We start from the raw sequence: 21,312 nt of genomic DNA on the forward strand, positions 1-21,312 counted from the left end.
GCCATGAAACTGGAATTTTAAGGACTGATAAACACATACTAAGCCAAAACCAGCTGCTTCTCCTTGGGAGGTTTTGGGCTTAAGGTTTTGCTTTTCAGTAGCTCTTTCTTCTGAAGCAACTAACCCAATATTGCCTTTCACCAGAATCCAAAGCTTGGTTTTTTGTTTGAATGCCACTTCTTACAGTCTTTTATGGTGCAAATCTTGATCTATTTTAGGTTTTTAGCACCAACAGAATTTTTGTTTTACCATAAGATTTGACTTCTGACTACATGGTTCCTTTACTTAGAGTTCAGAAATGTAAAAAACATTTTTGGTAAAAAGTTTCTTTAATCCTCAGTTCATATTTCTGTTCCATAGAAAATCAGTCTATAAGAGGATAACAACAGCTGCATATTTAAGTATTTATTGGGAGATTAAGATTTCATGCCATGTAGGACTTAAAACTTAATCTTTTACCTAACATGTGTGTTTAGGTCTCCATGCTACCAGATATTTTCTAATTCATAATGAGAGAAATATGCATTACCATAACTGGACTCTTTGAGGTGATACTTTGAGAAAAATAGTATCTTTTTCAATATCATCAAAAGGGTTCAAGGAAGTACAAATACCCCTCCCCCCACACACACACACCACTCCCACACCTCTGCCCTTCACCAAAGTTCTGAAATGTCAAAGACTAAATCAGTCTTCAGTTTTATTTTTCTTAAAATACTTTTATTAAATGAGATCAGGAAGATCATTTAAGGAAAACCGTCACAACTCAGTGAATCTGGAATATTTGAATCAAATCTGAAACTCAGCTCACTGAAATTTCCAAGCTTCTGCTAGTTGAGTTAGACTTTGAAATTTTTCTACAATTCCAGCAAAGTTTTATGGTCTTTTCTCTAGTTTTTTTGAATTACAACTTTTACAGAGTGAAATCATTGCCATAAAATGCTGAATTATCACATTGCAAAGATATCTAATGCACTCATCATAAAACACTCTCTAAATAGAAATCAAGAATATCTTACATTGAAAATTCACATTCAGTATCAAAACTGAAAGGAAGTAAAAGAGAAAAACAAGAAATTCTGAGAAATTTCTGCAGCTCTCCCCTAGAATGTCAACATGGTCAATATTCCTTTTTTTCCCCCGATGCACTGGTGATGATAAACCTCAGGCCCAAACAGCTGTCTGAGGCGTCTTGAATTCTCAAAACTGGAAGCTCAAGAGGCTCTTGTGCTTGTGGCTTAGCTTGGCAGGTAAAAGGTCCCTTCTAATCTACATTCACTTCTTCCTTATTTTCCTGTTTCAAAATTCAACCCTTTCAAACAAATGCTCAGCTTTTGCAAGACTTTTTAATAGAGTTCCCAGCTGCGACAAAGTACAAAATGACCAAAGCATGAACTATCAAAAATACTATCTGCTAATTCCAGAGGTTCATACATACCACACACTGCATAGAGAATGTACATAAAGTATTCTGAAGTACAGCAGATAAGCATCTATATTTTTTAGCTACACACCATTGCGTGTAACCCTTAACTCAGACCCAAACATTTCCAGGATAGCTGGATGATAAAGATTTTCCCAGTCCTAAACTACTTTGCTTCCTCAGGCCTTGCAAGGAGCTCAGTCTCTTGGAGGCATAAAACTATTGGCTTTATTCCAGTGTTCAGCAACATACATGGCTAAGGTGCAGGAGCGCTCTGAAGCTAACTCAAAATTGAGTTGCTTCCTCCAGCTCCAAAAAGTGAAATTCTAAACCAGTGGAGAAATTGCACCATTCTGATATTTCCAAATTTCAGAAAAAAGCTTGAAAACTTTAATGAAGTTCAGGTTTGACTCGAATTTTCCAATGTCATTAAATTTGGAATTGTTGCTGTCTCCTTACTACCATCATAATTCTTCTGGACCTCCTCCATTTCTGAATCACCTTCTGCATGGCAAGGCAGTTCGAGAATACTGTGGTCATCCTTTTTATTTATGAAGACAGTATAAGTTGAAGAGGAGATAAAGCCAGCAATTTTAGGGTGCTTTTAATTTTTTTCATTTCTCAGGTTTTTTGTGTGACTTTTTCACTCTCATGTTCTGCACAAAAGAGATGGAACAGCAACTATCATGGAGTGACACATTCATTTAATTAATGTTTTCCTTTCAAAAACACAACAATTACATCTGCAGGGCTTTGACATTCAACTACATCAAAACCCTAGTATTTTCCATAGAGAAAATAGAATGTAATGATGAAACTTCTTTTATGAATAATATTTCTTTTTCATCCATTTTAATGGTATTTCCAGAATAACTATTTAGTTACATAGGGGAGAAATAAAAACAAAGAAAGGCTTCTTTATAACATTTAAACAAGGAGGCAATCTCTCATCCCCAAGTTTGCATTTACTTCAAAATTTTATAGCTGAACTCAAATTCTATCACTGTCCTTCCACTGACCCTTAAAATCAATCATGACACCACTACAGGTCCCATCTGAAGTAGTCCTAATGGTCTTGACATACCTTTAAAGTACCTGTTATGCAAAGCAGAATAAGCCCCAATTAATGACACAGTAAAAGTTTGTTCATAGTTGTGGATGTTTTGTAACTTTAGTGAGATTCAAAGAGAAGATGCAAAGATTTGGTTCAGAATTTTGCCGTCATGGTTCTACCAGACACATATTATGAACCAAGACTGACCTACCTGCTGCTTTGTAGTTGTCTCGCTGTTTCCTCATGTCCCTACATCTGTCCACACCCTTCTGTGTCCTCCCTGTTCCATGTGTTGACAGGGAGTTGTCTGCAGTTTGCAGACATATGTTTGCCCCATGGTTGAATGATACCTGGCACAGGTGGGTCAGGGCCACTGAGCAGGACTTCCCATCTGCCACTCACAATGCTGTCAGTGGCAAACTGGTGCACAGGCACCATGTCCTGACCTGTCTGATCATGCTGAAGTGACAATTGCTCCTCCACCACACCATTAGAAATTGGATGTGGTGTGTGCATGCCTGAAGTTTCGCATTAGTTTAGTACCTGAATGGCTTTCCTTAAGGTTCATCTGAAGTAGAATCTGTTTTCAGAAAATCTGTTTAGAAAATTAGTATATCAGTTACTATCATAAAGAGGAGATTTTTCACAAGGGGAGTTTGTTCTTCAAGGCATTGGAGACTAAACCATTTCCTGAGCTTTTAAAGATATACTCTTATATATTCTCTTATATAGATATTTTCTTATTCTCTATAATTAAATTAATAAGAAGAACTTTTTAAAAAGAATTTGGGTACTGAACTGCATGTTCTTTTTTAATTAAGGGATATAATTTTGTATTAGGATTCTACACAAGACTTACTGAAATACTTGCAGATCTTCTGGAAGATTGAAAGGAAACTTGGTAAGTTCCTGTGGCTTTGGAACCTTGTAATAGGATGGGTTAGGCATAGGATCCAGTAGAAAGAGACAGTGGCTAAATGTGTGCTTTCTCCAAACTGCTAGCATTCTCCAAATAAGCTAAAAAAGTGGAATTTTAAATAACAAATTAAATGCAAACCTCTTCTGCCTGAGAATCAACCTCCTTCATAAAAGATGGTGGTACATAAGGTTTGTTTGCTCCAATGTAAATAAAAAAAATAACAGTGTAGTCATTTAATATTTCTACCTCTTTTATTTTCTCTGCTTAACTCATGTATGGAAAGACTTGCACAAAAACGGACTACTGTAATAAAACCAGATAAAATCTAATACAGCATGCTGAGCACTGAGGACAGCAACTAGAATTACACCAAGCTCTTTATTGGCATCAGGAGAAAAAGGATTAGAAATATCTTTTGTCACCTGGTTTTCAGACCCTGCCAGGCTCACCCACTAGGCATTACACAAGTAGTGTAAATACTGTGTGTGCAGATTTTTTTCATTTTTTGCCTACTAGCAATTTTTTTCCAATCTTAACTTACCAGTAAGCTCTTATAATCATAGTTAGGTCAGGGAAGAGCAGTGAGCTCATTTTCAAAGGAGCGGATCACTTACAGTTCCCTGGGACTCAGGGATTTTCAGAAACCAAGAACTGAAAGTCATCTGTATTTCTGATTCTGAAATATTCAACATAAGTACTTGAAGGCAGCCTAAAAAATCAAAATATGTACAGCTGGCGGATGAGCATTACATCAGGACTTTGAAAAGGTGCCTCAGCTGAGACTCCTTGGTGGCCTCCAAAGAAAATTCCGTACCTGACTCTGTGCTCTACGTGCTGCGAGGCATGCACCCATTTGTGCTAATGATTATTGCCTTACGAAGAACTAATAATTTTTTTAAAAAATTAATAACACAGCAGCTGACTTTTAAAATTGATGCAATCAACTGTTTTCCCAGACTGCAAAGCTAAAATTACTCAAGGGCAGCAATTCTGGTATTTGCTGTGATCCAGCATCATGGCATCTTTCATAGGATCAGCATCCCAGAAGAACAGAAATACAGAAAGTATCAAATGAGTGTGCACACCTCATCAACACTCATTTGGAGATATTGAGTTGAACTGCCAGGATATCAGACCTACATCTTTGGGCATTTCACGTCTTTGGGAGGATTTCAAATGTAAGGTATTTATATATGTAGCTGCAAGCTGTAAAACAGAAAATCACAAACTTCTGTGCTTCTATGTGGATATGCAAAATTTTTACGTTGCAGAGGTGCAAAATCTCTCCCTGTACTTATAGCTGCCTCCACATAATCCTGCAAGTTGGGTTTGTTTGACTTCTCCTTGATAAATGTATTCTACTGGGTATACTCTGTAATTCTCTTGAGTCCCTTGAATGGTCACTAGCAGTTCTAGCAAGCAGTGTTGTTGAAGAACCAGGACAGGCTTCCCTCTGCAAATGTTAATGGCATATTTGAAAAGACACAGAGTAGTTCTGAAGAAATTTTTTTCAAGAGCTTAAAATTTAACAATGTCAGGACATCTCTCTGTCCTTGCTTGTTCTCTTCTCAAGCTGCCCTTATGGAGGAAGTGAGAATTCTCACCAGGGAGTAAGAAATTCCTTATTTGTTTTACAACCCATATCACCCTCTCTATTGCCTCCCAAGTTTTTTTTCTGTTTTGAATCATCAGGTTTGTCAAGTTGTCATTGCCAACAGACACATCCAGCATCCAAAGCCTACTGAGGCTGATGCCCTACATGGCCTGTTGCATGGTTGACCCCTTCAAGGTTCAATCCTCAACACAGTCTTTGCTGGAGCAGCAGTTTGTTGGTCAACATGGAGCAACCACCAATTGCATTGCATTTCCCAGCACACCAGTGAAAGATATTTGGTTGCTATATATTATATAGCAACATATATATAGGAGAGATATAGATATAGATATAGATATAGATATATAGATAGATAGATATAGATATAGATATAGATATAGATATAGATATATAGACATAGATATAGACATAGATATAGACATAGATATATGGGATGTTTGGTTGGATACGTGACAGATATTTGGTGGCTTAAATAAGAAGACTTTGTTTTCCACAGCACCTTGGTACCAGGGAACAGCAAGAGCAGAGATAATCATTAAGAAAGTTCATGAGGACTCCTATGGCTGAGACACCCTAGAAGGGCCCTGACTCTTGGGGTCTTCTATGGTCCTGGACTCCCAAGCCCCTTGCACAGTCAGTCACTGCACTTAAAATGCAGCAGAACTCTAAGTACAGCAAGAAATATAATAATAGGAATGACTGGGACCACACCAGCCTCATTATAGATGTATTTCAAAGGCACTAGGTGTAGACCTGCCTAACCAGCCTGCCTTCAGCACACACTTAACCTGGTAGAATTTTTCCAGTTTTGTTACCTCCAGCATTTTGATTTTATCTTTGGGAAGGAAAATGGTGAATAAGTAAGAAATTTCAGCAGAAATATGATATGGAGGACAAATCTTAGCACAAAATCATAGCCACTAATGAAAACACTCCCCAGGTACAGTCTGTACATTGAATCTGAAAGTTGTAATCCAACATCACAGCTGTAACCACCACAGTCACAAACACAACATTTAAATCTTTTTATAATTATGAGGAGCTGGGTGTTGAAACCTACAAAACCTAAGATATTATTTGGCCTTAGGAACCGCCTGAGAAAACAGCTGTTCTGTTGTTGCAGGCTCCAATCTGTAGTTAGGTTGCAGGGTCACAATTACGTGTTTCTAGACAACCCCTGAAAGCCTCCAAAATTCAGATCAGTGTATCTGATAACTCTTCTTATAGGACACTTGATCTTCTACTTTCTAATGAAGCCTTTTCAGGAATCACTTTCATTCTGCACATACTGTGAACCCTATTGTAAATCAAATGTCCAGGCAGTCCTACCTTGCTCTTAAGAATTAGCAATGACTTTTGAAGAGAATTATGGCCTAGATTTTCATAATCACCTTGTAACTCCACTACAACTCCAGTAAATTCAAAGCAGTTTTTCAGCACTTCCCTTAGCATCAGCAGAAAGTTACACTTCATGCATTTCAGTAGGTATCTTGTAAAACCTGGCAATTCTGTGTGATAGCAGCAGAGCTTGCAGACAGCAGCTCAAAAGAAAACAGCTCTGGGAAGGACATCAAGATATTACTTATTCCATCTCCACCACCTAGACAGTCTCACACAGACCTGGGTCATTATTAGAAGGTGTTGCTCTTCTAACTTGCTCTTCTTTCTGAAGAAAGGAGGCTGTCTCCCACAGCAGCCTGCCCAACAGTTTGTTTCTCCTGTTAAAAAGGTTCTCCCAGCTGTTTAAACTAAAACTTGCTTTTTGCAATGTATTCACCTGGTTCTAATCTTAACTCTTATGGTCACAGTGGAATAATTACTCTCCTGAATGTTCAAGGGATTTTGAAATAGCTAGACATAGCTGAGAGAGAAATATCTTAACCACACTCCTACCTCCTGGAGTTTCAAGGGACTCCAATTCATTCAATCTTCCCATGGTGGCTGAGCTTCCTAGAAAATTCTTGATCTCTGCCCACAGGAGCCCCACAGTCAGAGCACTGGTTTGATGTCACAGACTTCAGCAAGGCATGGCCAGTAGCTTAGAAGGGCACCATACATCTCCCAAGTGTACTCTTGTTTATATATCACACTCTGCTGTTTGCTTTTTTGTACCTCAGCCTGTCATTGTTGACTCTCACTGGTTGTTTGCAGCAGCATGTTCTGTTCCTGAACATCCCTTATAGAGCCATCCACACTGCAAGGGACATGGAGCAAGAGGTTTGTGTTCAGGCCAAGAAAATGCAACTTGAACACACATAGGAGTGTTTTGTGACCTGTGAAACCAGATGTCAGCTTGGAGAGTCAGTTTTGCTGCCCCTAGCACAGAGTACTGATCTATATATTGATCTACCACTAACAGTCCAACTCTAACCACAATAAAGTTCCGCTCCTTCTCCCACTCTTGCTTTCCTTCTTCCACACAGCCAGCTTTCTCATGTCTCAGGCAGACTCACATCCCATTGCCAAAGGTATGTTTTGGCCAGAGACCAGGCACAGAGGCTGGCTGCCTCCCCAGGTGGGACACAGCCCCTCTTGTGCCTGGGCACTGGGTGAGCCTGTGCAAACCAGCGCTCTCTGCCAGGCGGTTCCTGCTCCAGGCAGTTCCTGCTCCAGGCAGCCGCCTTTGTTCTGCCCCTCTCCTTGTCACCTCCTGCCTGCCGCTGCTCGGCTCTGCCTGCAGTTCACATAACTTGTTTTCCATCATCTCCAAGGAAAATGGCTATGTTCAAACCTCCTGCAAGCCAGATGTGCCCCACTGGTTGCCAGGTGAAATGTGCTAATCTAGAGGGACTTGAAGTTTAGGATTGCTTTAGAGAGTGTTCCTGTGTATGACCTTGTGCAGCATTATCCCAGCTCTATTTCTTGCAAAAGCAGGAGAATAAAGTCATTATGGATGAATGGAAAACTAATGAAAACAGAGAAGTAGCTGAGGCAGAGCTGTGTTGATCACACCAGGCTTTGTTTTCTGTATAATGTGGAGTCTCATACTCCTTTGGTATGAGTATGAGATACTTTGAGACCACACGCTGTGCTTCCTCACAAAGAATTCACACCTTTTTTTTGCTTCTCCTGTATCCTGTAATAAAAGTCTTTTAGACTGTGGTTGGTCTCTGTGTATTGGAAAAATGGTGGATGGAGTTGAGAAAGGAACCATGAAAGCTGTAGCATTCAATCTTAAGTGGAGCAAGCAGAATATGTAGCAATGGCAAAATCACTCCATACAACTGTCTCAATAAAACTTCATGCTGTTGAACAGTAAAAGCATATGTGTTTTTATTATTCTAAGATTCAATTAAAATCAGGAACAGAAAAATGAGACCTAAACTACATGTGAACAACCGATCAAGGACAATGATCATCCACACAAACAAGACATATTTGTCACACTGACACTCATCTAACATCCATCCACCCCATCTTTAAATAATCATGATGGGGATGATGCATAGTTCATTCCTGAAATCAAAGTGTGAACTGTAAGGGGAAAATCACATGGCATCTTGCTGATACATGCTCTTGCACTGAACTTAGAAAACAATGTACAGAGAGATCTCTGGCTTAATTAGCTGCCCACTGAGCTAGAGTTGGCTTCTATCTTCTTCTGCATATGAAACCACAGAGCTTTCTTAGTACATTATTTCCATATGTGTTTATATTGCTATCTTTGCCACTTGATCCAGCATTTTAAGTGAGCATTCCTGTCTAAAAAAAATATGACAAAATGTCTATCCACTTACCTAAAGTATCCATCAGCTCAGTCCTCTCTTTCCATCAGTGTGAGCCAGAAGAATCCCCAGGAAAATCCATACAGTCTCCCTGGTAGGCAGCTGTTGAGAATCAGATCAAGAGGCTCTTTCTTATGTAATTTTATTCCTCTTTATTAGGGATATGATTTCTCATTCTTTGCTTCAGACATATTAAAATCCTCACTTAGCTAAGTAGCCGTGCCCAGGATCGTGGCTGGTTTCAGGACATGAACACCCAGCTAGGGCAGAACAGGTGTGTGTGTGTGCTAGCACAGCACAAGGAGCAGGGTACTGCAGCTTGAGCGTGAGCACCGCCACGAGCACATCCTCAGCAGGGGCTCACAGCTCTTTTAAAGGTGTCCAGGGGCAGGAGAAAGGTGAATCACCACTCATGTACTGCTTACATGTGCATCTGCCCAACACTTCTTGTGTAGGAAGGGATGGTATGTATGTCTGCACAAATATTTACACTTAAGCTCTGGCTGCTTCCACATTTTACCATTCTACATTTAGCTCGCTCCAAAACCACTTTTCTAGAGACTGGTCTATCATCAGAATATCTCACATTCCAAATTTGCTTTATTTAGGACTACTATCAATATTGAAACAGAAAAAAATTATGAGAGAAAGCCTTAATAAAGTCTGTGCACTGTTCATCCTCATGCATACAGCCAATTCTCGTACCACAGAAAGCTATTAGGTTGGTTAAAGATTATTTCAGCTTCAAAAATCTGTGCTGACAAGTCAAAGTGTTTTCTACTCATTCTGAGTTTGAGCTGATAGCTACTTCTCCATGAGAACAGAGAAGATTTTAGTCTGGACATGTCATAAAGGCTCTGAAGGAAAGGGTAGAACTGTGACACATCAACACAGAAATGGACACTGAACTTATAGCAGAGGTGGTCAGGGCAAAAGAGTAAGTGAGGCTTAGCAGATCCTGACCTCAGAGTTGAAATGGGCCAGGAAGCTCTTTCAAGGGCAGGCAGGAGGAACAGCAAGAGAATTATGAGGAAAATTAGGAAAAGACAGTGTCATGGAGACCAAACTTCTAAATCATGAAAAATGGCAGTTAAAATAGCAGGTCACCTGAAAAAAGATATCTGCACATCAATTCAATTATGTTTGTATAAAATATTTTGGCATAAAAATTTCTTGGTGCTCTTTTACTTCCACTTCAGCAATTAGCTCTGTATCTGGATGATTTTCTCCTTTTCACACAACAGTACAGTTCCTCATGTTCTCCATGACCACAAGGGGCTTACCTGAACTGAGCTCATCACATAAGACTATTTATGCTACCTCTTTTACAGACACCAGCAAACTTTGCAATAACTTCATGTTGAACAAAATAATAGACTTTTAAATTGAGGTGACTGTTTACAGCCTAACCAGGGAAGCCACTGTTGTAATAATTTTTTAAATTTTATCTATATTATTAAATTCTGAGCTTTAAAACACAGATGAGGAAACCTCTAAAAAGTGCTGAGGATGGGTAGTGGTCAGCAGTGTAGAGAAACTGATCTACTACAAGTAGCTGTATTGTTAAACAAGCAAACATTAGACATATATTATTAAAAGTCATCTTTAATAGCATTTAAAAATAGCTATTGCAAACTTTATTTGAAGAAAAATAAACTAATGACAATCTTCCAAAGTCCCTTGAAATAGTCTTGTTCCTTAACATTTGCTTTATTACTTGAAAAGAGAAAAGCTGTTTGCATAGTTGGCATGTTAGTTCACCTCCGTTTGCTCAAAACAGCTCATAAAAGCATTCTTTTTCTATGATTTCTGATTTGATCAAAAGTGGAAATCTGAATGATGATCCTAACTTAGATCAAATTGGGTATCTGCCTATGTCTCAAGGCAGTCAAGAATTTTAGTTCAAATTTTTAAAGGCCTGATATGGAAAAAGAAGAGATGTGTCAGTCAGTAGAACATTATACCTGCTTATATACTTCCACTGAGCCAGCATATTTTGATTTTCTTCTTTGTATTTAATATCCCATACAACCTAAGAAAGCTAAAAACCACAACAAAAAATCCAGTTCATATTATAATATTATAAGATATTAGCAATGCTGATGAAGTTTTTGGGTAGCTACTAAGAAATACAGCAAATTATTTGAATTCAAAGATAAACCTTAAACTGGAGTACTGGTGACTCAAATGCAGTACATAAGGCATTAATGCTCATACCTATCTGAAAACAAGCTATCTATAGGAAAAATAATCATTAGATTAATCTCATACAGCATACTATCAGTCTTTATTTCATTGCATAGAATAGCAATAGAGCAATGGCATTTCCATTTGGCACACAGAAATACATTAACAAGAAACAAAATAAAGTATTTTGATATGGGGAAAAGGAAACAACTGCTGTTACATTTTATAGATAAATTAAGGACCTAATTTCAAAATCTTCAGATCATATAGACTTGGTTCACTGCATAAGAACTAATGGTAGAAGAAGAAATGTTATAACAAAATAATGTTAGTCATTAGAATTAAAATTGAATCCTCTTTCTTAGCGTTTCAGACAGAAAAATTATGCCATTAGGCACTAGCTGCTTTCTAATATATATTCTTTCCTAAAAATAGAACATTACACTGCATTGTTGGTTTGGGCACTGTGCAGATCTTGTGTTTATGCACATACATTACACACTGCAGAACACTGCAGCCTATAACAGCTACGTATATGCATCTGCTTTCTGCAGGATTCAGCTAAAATCAAATGTTGTCAATATTCATACCAACTTGAACAACCCACTCAGAGAAATATTGCTAGGATAATATTTTGATAACTGAATAAAGCCAAATTTTTTATTTTAGGTTTGATTGTCAACAGTGACTTTCAAGGCAAAAGAGAGGCCTGTAATTTAAGAAGGACATGGAAGTGTAGGAGCAAGTTCAGAGGCCATGAGGCTGACAAGAGGACTGAAGCACTTCTCCAGGGTAGATTCCCCTGTGAAGACAGGCTGGGAAATTCAGGATTGTTCACCTGGAGAAGAGAAGGTTGTGTGGAGACCTCACAGCAACCTTCCAGTGTCTGGAGGGGGCCTGCAGGGAAGCCAGAAAGGGACTCTGTGAGGAACTGTAGTAACAGGACAAGGAGAAGTGAGCTCCAACTGAAAGAAGGGAAACTTAGACTAGCTATTAGGGAGCTTTTTAATGTGAGGGTAGTGAGATGTTGAAACAGGTTGCCCAGGGAGGTTGTGGATGCCCCAACCTTGGCAGTGCTCAAGGCCAGGCTGGGCAAGGCCTTGAGAAACCTGCTCCAGTGGGAGATGTCCCTACCCACAGCAGAGGAGCTGGAACAAGATGATCTTACGGTCCCGTCCAACTCCTTCACATTCTATGATTCTATGGATCTGCCTCTCCTGTTTCTCCTGCACCTGTCTGGCCACCTCCCCCTTTCATCCTGTGGTGCTGATGTGCACAAGCCACAAACTCCTGCTTGTGATGTGAACAGGAGCATGTGGTATGGAAGCTAACTGGGAATACCCACACTGCTTCTGTTTGATACAAGCTGTGCCAGGGGAGGTCTAGATTGGATATTGGGAAAAATTTCTTCACTGTTAAGCATCAGAACAGGCTGCCAATGGAAGAAGTGGTGTCACTATCCCTGGGGGTTTTTAGAAAGAGTGTAGATGTAGCACTTGGAAACATGATTTAGTGGCAGACTTGGCAAAGCTGGCTTAATGGTTGGACCCAATGATTTTAAAGGTTTTTTCCAACATAAACAATTCCATGGTGGTGCGGAACCAAACTGGCCCAGCCTGCAGATTCTGAGGTGCTCTAAACTTGTTAAGCAGCACTCGTTCCCTGTTCTGTACTACAGCATTTAATACAGAAGATCTCTAAATGACACCCATATCAAAACCTGCAGAGAAACCCTCAGCTAAGATCATGGATGACAGCAGAGGCAGAATTCAGGGGGAACACCTTTAAAATACATCATAGACTCAATCCTAAATAAATATCTCTTACTGATTGAATAGCATATTAAGAGCCCTAGACAGACCATGTCCATTGACACCCTGTGGCTGAAAAGGGCACGCGAAATACCAGCATACACTCAGATTTCAATGAACAGCAGAAATGCTCAGACAACACAATATGAAGATGCCATCACAAAATACCTGTTCATTACTGGTTTTTTTTAGCATCACTTCTTAAAACCTTGTAGACCTTATTGCTAAAGAGCTCCAAAAGACTTTTTACTACAAGATTTCCTATTAACTTCAGTGGGAGCACGGCCCCCCTAACATCCAAAATGGGTGTCATAGAGCAATGGGGATAATATATATGCTGAACATTTGTGTAAAGGTTCCCATACAACAATGAGGAAAACAAAAAAAAAAGTCACTATGCCAAATAATATTCCATTCACTGCCACCACAGTACAAATTTTATTCTCTGCAACTCATTCAAAGTCACTACTGCAAAGTGACTGAAGGCACTGATGCAGGAATGTTAAAGGCCACCTAGTGTAAACATTTGTTTACAGTCATACAATGTACATGCTTTCTTTAAAATAGCTTGATACAGATGCAGATTTGGATGCCTGCAATAAAATGCCTTCTGTATAGAATGAAGTAAAATAAAAGAGGATGTTTATTCACTGACTCCAACAATTTCCCTGACATGGTACATCATGACTGATGATTCTTAATATAGTGTGCAAGGCAGCCAAAAGTCATTTAAAAACATGTGTTGTTTGTCTGAAAAATAAATGTAAGGGAATACTAGTAAAAGCTGCACTGTCCAAAACTCAACTAAGCAGTTTAAATCTGTTTTTCTTGGAGGATTTTCAGGAAGATTGGACTGCATGCAAAACAGAACTAATTTATTCCTACTATCTACTTCAACAGAGCAATTTATCTCCAAAACATCTTGTCTAGAAAATAACCCCCTTTATCCTATCATTAATCAGGTACCAATGTCCCTATTAGAAGCCCTGCACATAGTAACACCTGGAAGTATGTGAGCTTTAGGTTTTTGAAATTATATTAAAAGGAGACAAATGACATGTCAAGTATGCTGTTCTCAAAGACAAGAGAAGACCAACTTTCATAGGTCACAAATCAAACGAACAAAAAACCACATCCCAGTTTAGATGAGAATTTTTTCCAGATCTTACAAACTTGGCACAGTCAGATTTAGGCTCCCATAAATGAATAAAGGATTTGAGATGTAGAGTTGTGTTTAATTCTGTATCTTCATTTCTCTCAGCCTTGGACCCATGTAACCAAGTGAATGGCTTACAGGGGTAAGATCCTGCATCCAGCTGACTAAGCAGTGTGTTTGGCTTCAATAAATATATTACTTCATGTGGGTCAGAGCAGCACACACACTCTGCTCAGGCACTAATTAACTACTCAAAAGGCTAAATCCAAAACAGACCAAGGACAAGTGAAAAGCATGAAAGACCATGAAGCAGCAGGACTAAGTTCTACCTAAGAAATAGGACAGAACCCCAGATTTGTGAAAAACATTGTAAATTCCAAAAACAGGTGAAGTAAAACAAATAACCCCATCTAAACTAGTTCTGCAGTGAAAATGTATACATTGGTTATAGAAGGCACCCCAAGTCAAGGAAGTTCAGGCCTCTTCCCATGCTAATATGCAAAATTTCCTTTGTGAACAACATTATAGATGACCATAAATACAAAAATATACATTTTAAGCAGTAGAAAAAATGGAATAAAAATTAGAAATTGCTCAAGGAAAGTGACTGCCATATTATTACATGTGCGCAAAAACACACTCCGTCTAAAAAAGGTATGAAAGAAAGGGAATCAATAACAATTAAAATTTCCACCTCTCTTAGTCAGCATGACAGCTATTAACTTCATTTCAGTAACTAGGAGTGTAACAGCTTGGCTGCCTTATCAAAAAGAAATAAGCATTAGATATTACAGGTAGTGTACAAGAAGGACAGACTGGCTGCCAGACAACAAAGGCATTTGTACACTCACTCAGGAGCAACAAGCTCCCAAGCTCACACATTTCCACACTCACAGAGATCTGTAATTCTCCCCATGTGCAAAGGGCAGGTTTGGGTGTAGAAGTGCCTGCTACTTTTCACCATCCCTCTCCTTCATTCCACTTCAGCAGAGCACTTGAGCACACATGGATGTGGTTAAAGTAAAGGAAGTGTGTGAATTGTTTGGCTGGACTGAGTGCATATGCAGCCCATGCCTCCTAAAAGCCTCTCCCACCACCAGCAATAGGGGCACAGATGGCACCAGGGCCACCAACTCACATGGCACTGAGAGCAGTAAACAACTGTTTGGGCTATGCCACCTGAACTGCTGACAAGGTGACGCTGAAAGCGCAAATGATGCCCCAGAGCACTTCCAGGAGATATCAAAAAAACCAGAACAGGTTCAAAGCAAACTTCCTTCATCTGGCCATAGATATATGCCAGCTGACACCAGCATTCTCACACGGAAAGAGAATTGCATTTATTTCTGAATAACCCTGTAAAAATGAAGTCTGATAAACAGACTTTATCTTTGACATGTTTACAGTAAAAAGCTTTTCAGAGTAAAATGCATTAGAACATCCTGAGGCGTTATTTTCAAGCATTATTAGCTTATGAATTGACAAAAAAATCCACCTACCTGCTCTGTAATGATTCAAAACAAAAAAAAAAAAAAAAAAAAAAAGAAGAAGACTGACAGATTTCTGGAGCATCCAGCAGTTTGTAAATGCAGTACTTTTTGGCTCTTGGATTTGCTCTGAAGCCAGCGTCTTTTTTTTTTCATATTATTCCCCATGAGAGCACACAGAGAAATTCAGTATTAATGTTGAGTGTCACATCTTCAGAACAGAACAAAGTGTGCTCTGATATCAAGCTCCTATCATTGCTTATCAACACCCTAATGGAGAAGCAGATAGTGCTTTGGAAAAGCATGGTAAACTAACATCCCTAAAAAATAAGCACAGTTGGAAGCTGGGGTAAAAACAAAGTGGGAATATGGAGCTAAGCTTACTTTTTATCACACTGCTTTCTCAGTAACTCTGTGCTTCTTCAGAAAATAAATTCAGTATGAAACTAACATTTGGAAAGCTTTTCCAGCAGACACTTTTAGAAGTTTTCTGGCACAGCCAGAAATTTACCATATGGGCCAGCCCAGCTCTCCCTGAACACAGCAGGAGTTTGGTCATGGTAATCACTAAAGACAGGCTGGTATCTGAACATAAAATTTTCTTTGGATAATTTATGGAAACCTTAGATGTGAAACATAATCTGTTTCCTTTTACAGCACCCAACTGCACAGCAAGTTTACATGAAGGACAAAGAGTACACAGAACAAGGAGGCCAATGAAGAGTGCTGAAGCAAAGCTGCAGAACCATCTCTGTGGCAAAGGTGGCAATCACTTTCACAGAAGTCACAAGAGGTTATACTTTGCATTACTTCTGAATTATAGCTTCTCACTGCTCTTCTTCCTGTTCAGAAAGGTTAATTAACATCAGTTAATGAACTTCTGGAAATTAACCAAGAACCCAGCTTCAAAAAGAAATCATTTTTAAAGGATCCACTCAACTCTGACACAGAGCTCACCATGCACTGCAAAACACTTCCCAGATACTTAAGCCCAGCCATTACTCATTTTTCTTCACCCAGAACATCTCAATATATTCAGGCCAACACCTGGTGAAAGGCACACTTTCATAGACTCAATCTCAACTGTTACACAATCTGTTCACAAACCTTGGAAAAACATTTTGAAAGGAATTTTGTCCCTACCTACATGACAAAGGAACTCAGATGCTTTACCTGGCAAGCTGCTGGCTATCATATTTAAGAGCCAGTTCTTTTCTAACTGATGCTTTCTCTCACTATCATGTATGGGAGCTCCAGCCTCCTGAATCTGGGACTGCTTACCTAACCTAGGTCCTGCTCTTGTATTTTACTCTCCCATTCCCTTAAGGATTGCTACAGAGCCAGACTAGAAATCATTCATTTAATCATTTCATTTCAAAAACATCAATACATGGTAATGGCTCACAGAACAAGCTTTTGCAAAGCTTCTTCCTCATAGTGGCCTTTTTTTTTTTTTTTTTTTGTCCTTCCAACTAGAGACCTTGCAACCTCTTTTTTTTTTAGTAGTAGCATTTTTTACCTGATTATTACAGGTATTGAATTACATTCATTTTTATTACAAGTCTCAGGGTATTTAAAAACATGTAATTTTAAGGGCCAAAATCTTTACCAAACAGTGACATCCAGCTAGTTATAAAATGTCAGATAAGAGAATACTGCTGAACTGACATCCAAGACAGCTCTTACACATTTGTCAATTGTACTATTTGCCACAACAAAATCACATTTATCAATAAATTCCAGAGCATTTCCTAGCTCTGAATATGACATGAATCTGTCATTATCACATAAAATATATCCCTGCTGCTTGGGTCACCAACTAAAACAGTGATGGAAAATAATAATTTAAAATAAAATCACATTCCTCTATTAGACTGGAAAGAATCCTCCCAAAAGAACTCAATCATGGCATATATATATATATCTATTGATCAATAATATATCTTTGCTATATATTGATAGGAATGGTGTCCTGTAAAATAATATTTCCACAAATCATTATCTTGAAATTAAAGATTTGTGCAGCTCTGATTAAAAAATTACAGCTCTGATTTCATAATATAAATTTTGGTTCTTAATATTAGTTTGCTAACTGAGAATTTATGAATTAAATTTATTAATATAATTAAAATATTTACATGTGCATTTACCTGTAACTTTGCAACAAACATATTTATTATTCTATCTAATAGCATTCTTATGAAAGATTAGATCCTGAGCTCTTCTCCTAGGAACTCGAAACTCATTTCAGCCTCTAATTCTAGGGCTTGAGTGTTTCTCTCAAATAAAAATTTGCTGTAATTTTTTAAGGCTCTAGCCCTTAAACATGGTCTAATTAATGGGCAGTGTACTTATAACCATTAATTTCCTATTTTACTTTAAAATTCTGTAAATGAACAATAATTTCAGCCTATATAGAATAAATGTGATCTTCATCTAGCTGAAGTAGCACACATCATATCTGGTTGTCTTTTGTACTGAGCTAAAAAAAAGCATGAAAAAATTGCCTATACAACTTCTTTACGCCTTATCTCAAACCAAGCCCAAATCCTTAATAATGTACCAAGTGGTTCATGTAGTGAAAACCTAGTATCTTCTCCAGTAGCCTGTAATTTTTTTCTTGCTTTTAATTCTGAAAAATGCCTTTGTAAATTGTTGCCCATCTCTAAAACACACTCTACACAGCACATACTAATAATACATATAATACACTCATACACAACAACAACAAACAAAAAACAAACAAAAACCCCCCAAAAATACAAACAAACATGCAAACCAACCCAAAGCCCGCTCTCAATAAAAAAGCCCTTTAAAACTCCTTTTTCAATGTACACCTTTTTTAGGTAACAACAGAAGTCAAAACACTGGCATTTTCTCCCAAGAAGGACTCTTAGTTTAAGTAAGAAACAGATGGCAAAGCTACTGGAGAGGTATTATTAACTTGGTAAGTGAATCACAGTGAAGCTCCTGCTTCATTTTGATAGTTTTGGGAACATACTGGGCCAAACAATTTTCAACAGTTGAGGAATCAACCCATTAGGACAGCAGATATGTGAAAACACTATTACTTGTTAGCAAATTGGGCATGTAAATGTCCTAAAAGACCACAGTTCAAAGCAGCTTTTTCTTCACTAAAATTTCTCCTATTCCCACAAGAAGAAACTTTCTTTTAAACTTCTGAATTATTAAATTTGAAATGACTGGCACTTACTAGGTTCATAGTAATCCAGTACAGTCACTGAAGCATCTTGGATATTTGCCACCTTGAAGTCTCTCACAGCTGGAATATCCACACAAACCTGTGTTTCATTTAGCTAGGAAAACAGAAGAGAAACTTCCTGAGAACCCATGGGATGGTGGCTTCATGGAGGAGCTAAGGACTTTTAGCTCAGTGGTAGTCCATTTCTAAAGGCTTAAGAGTCAGGATGTATATAAAGATGATTATCTTATTTGCAGTCATTTTGGTTAAATTACAGACTTCATTAAATGTCTGCCTTCTTATGTGTGATTTTTAAGAGGTCTAATTTAGAAAGTCCTTACAAATAAAATTGAGTTGCACCTATCCAATCAGTCTCACTCAAAACGAGAAGAACTATTAATTCCATGTAAATAGCAGATGTTGATTTTCCCTGGTGAACACAATCATAATGCCATTCCAAATTTAAGCCTAACAATGTCAGAGTCAAGATGAAAATCACCACAAACACATTTCTTTGTTATTTCCAACTTACAGAGTCAAAGTATAGGTTGACTTTTCCATTATCCTTTTCCGTCTTCTTAACTGTACTGTCTAATGGAACAAAATCTGGTGACACAGAGAAACCACTGAGTAAGCCAACCTCCATGAGGACCATACCACTACTGGGAGCCGAGCCAGAGCCAAAGTACCTTTTCAAAACACAGAGACAAAGAAACTTTTAGTAGAAATACAGTAGCCCACTCTCCAAAGAAAACATTCGATCTTTAAGTCCCAACTAATGCAGTAATAATGCTTAATACTTGGGAAAGAAATGGAACAAAATACTGACAAGAAAATGTCTAACAATAAAGAGCTAATAAGTAATTTCTCAATTATTTTTCCAGCTAATTTTAGACACATATGCAAAAGCTGGTTTAGAACTGAGAAAACTGCAATACATAAATCATGTGAGAGACTACACTGACACCATGAGGAACTTTCAATCGGCACCTATTAGTACAGGTTTATCTTACAAATATGCAGAAACTATTGCAATTAAACACATTTCAAAAGAAGCAATTAAGAAACTGCTGTAGGAATTCCTGTACTGAAATATATGTATTTCCTCTTATGGATGCATTGGTTTGCTTTTATTCATTTTGGAGGTCAAGATACATGTGTGTACACCAAAGAAGTCTCCCAGACCTTTTCATATTTCCTTTACAGAGACTGATGGTACCATTAACAAAGTCATCACCAAATTATTTCACAAAGTTTCAGTTTTAGAATGCATAGCCATGTTATTAATCCACATTTGGAAGAAGATTTAATAAGTTGAGTCCCTTTTTTTTTCCTAAATAATGCTTACTATTATATCTTCTTCCAATGTAAAAACCAGATGCTGGAGTTTGCTCTATTGAGCAAGTCTTGCACACTATGGTGCATAAAAGATGTATCAAAATGTACTTATGGTGCTCTGTGCTACAAGTGTCACCTAAATGACCTGCAAAAAATTCTACTCCTTTAAATAAAGCAGGTAGCAGAAAAGTTTCCCCGGCCTTAGAACAGAAGGTAAATGATTATTTTTCCACTAAAATAAAAGTGTCTCCAATCCTCATTTTGAAAGCCTGGCAGTATTGAAAGTAATTAAATTATTTCTTTGTAAAGCTGGGTAGTTAAAAAAAAAATAAAAGGGACGAGTTGCTTTCAAAGCAATGCTGTTAAGCCTGGCTGATTCAAGGCAGATACAACTTTGAAAGAAATACAGCACAACTGCTGACTTCAGTTGGCTCACAAGATTAGAAACAACTGAAACCATCTGTTTGATGATGTGCTGTGCCAAAGTAGCTGCTATTGAAAATAAATAATTGAATTGGAACTGGATGTAATTATTTCTGCATAATTACCAATAAGAGGAGAATAAAATATCCGAGCGTCTAGCCAGCCTGGGGTGCTACTAAAACACCAACAGGGAACCAAACTATCTTGGTACTGTCAAGGAGTGAATTAGATATATCCCTAGAATTTATGAGGATCTGCCTCTCAAAAAAAGGAAGAGAGGCAGCCTTGGAGGTGGGTTGTGGTACCATCTCTTCAAATCCATGGTCTCTTAAAAAAAGGGAAAAGAATCATCATGCAAGAATGATCAGTAAGAGAAAGACAGACTTGAAACTTGGACCTGAGGAAAACGGATAATATTTTCAGTTGAACTTTATGTTTCAGCTCTTCAGCAATATGAAATCAGGGTGAGACCCTCTCAGAGATGATACAAAGAGAAAACAAAACCAAGCTAATGTAGGCAGAAAGCAGAAATGAGAGTGTAAATTGAACCATCAGTGATCAGTTTCCCATGCCTGGAAAAGGTATGCAGGCAATAAGACTTAGAAAAAACTAGTAGTCCTGGGTATTTGCCTCCCAGAGAGGGTGTGTTAGCTCCTCTAACCAAGAACCACTTCAATTTGAATGAGACATCATCTGCTCGAGTGTCATAAATAATACCAGTTAAGAAGACCATAGCCAACCCCTATCAAGCTTGCTGAGAGAAGGTGGATATTCTCCAGATTAAAGAAAAAAAATTGTGAAGTTGAAGCCTTCAGTACCTAACTACGTATACCCACAACTAGATGCATAGCCACAGCTAGACTATACACACCCATGCGTTGAGATTTCAACAGCCTTTTTGTATTGGTTTCTCTACTAGAAAGCCAGATCATATTATAAAGATCCTAAGCAGGCAACTTTAAACTAATTTAG

At 38.2% G+C, this 21,312-nt stretch overlaps 1 protein-coding gene across 1 annotated transcript in view; it reads right to left on the minus strand.

The window, feature by feature from the left end:
• Positions 1–15,585: 15,585 nt before the first annotated feature.
• Positions 15,586–21,312, minus strand: part of CD109 (CD109 molecule) — a 65,668-nt gene continuing 59,941 nt past the window's right edge. Inside the window, exons 31-33 of the mRNA XM_054279971.1 lie at positions 19,112–19,268; positions 18,592–18,694; positions 15,586–16,219 (exon numbers count right to left, since the gene is read on the minus strand). Of these exons, the coding sequence (XP_054135946.1) occupies positions 16,029–16,219; positions 18,592–18,694; positions 19,112–19,268 (451 nt within the window). The 3' untranslated portion in view covers positions 15,586–16,028. The remainder of the gene's footprint in view (positions 16,220–18,591; positions 18,695–19,111; positions 19,269–21,312) is intronic.

The sequence above is a fragment of the Melozone crissalis genome, unplaced genomic scaffold (genome assembly GCF_028551555.1).
Source record: "Melozone crissalis strain CALT ecotype California unplaced genomic scaffold, PUWL_Pcris_2 ptg000027l_1, whole genome shotgun sequence".
In the NCBI taxonomy this organism is placed as follows: domain Eukaryota; kingdom Metazoa; phylum Chordata; class Aves; order Passeriformes; family Passerellidae; genus Melozone; species Melozone crissalis.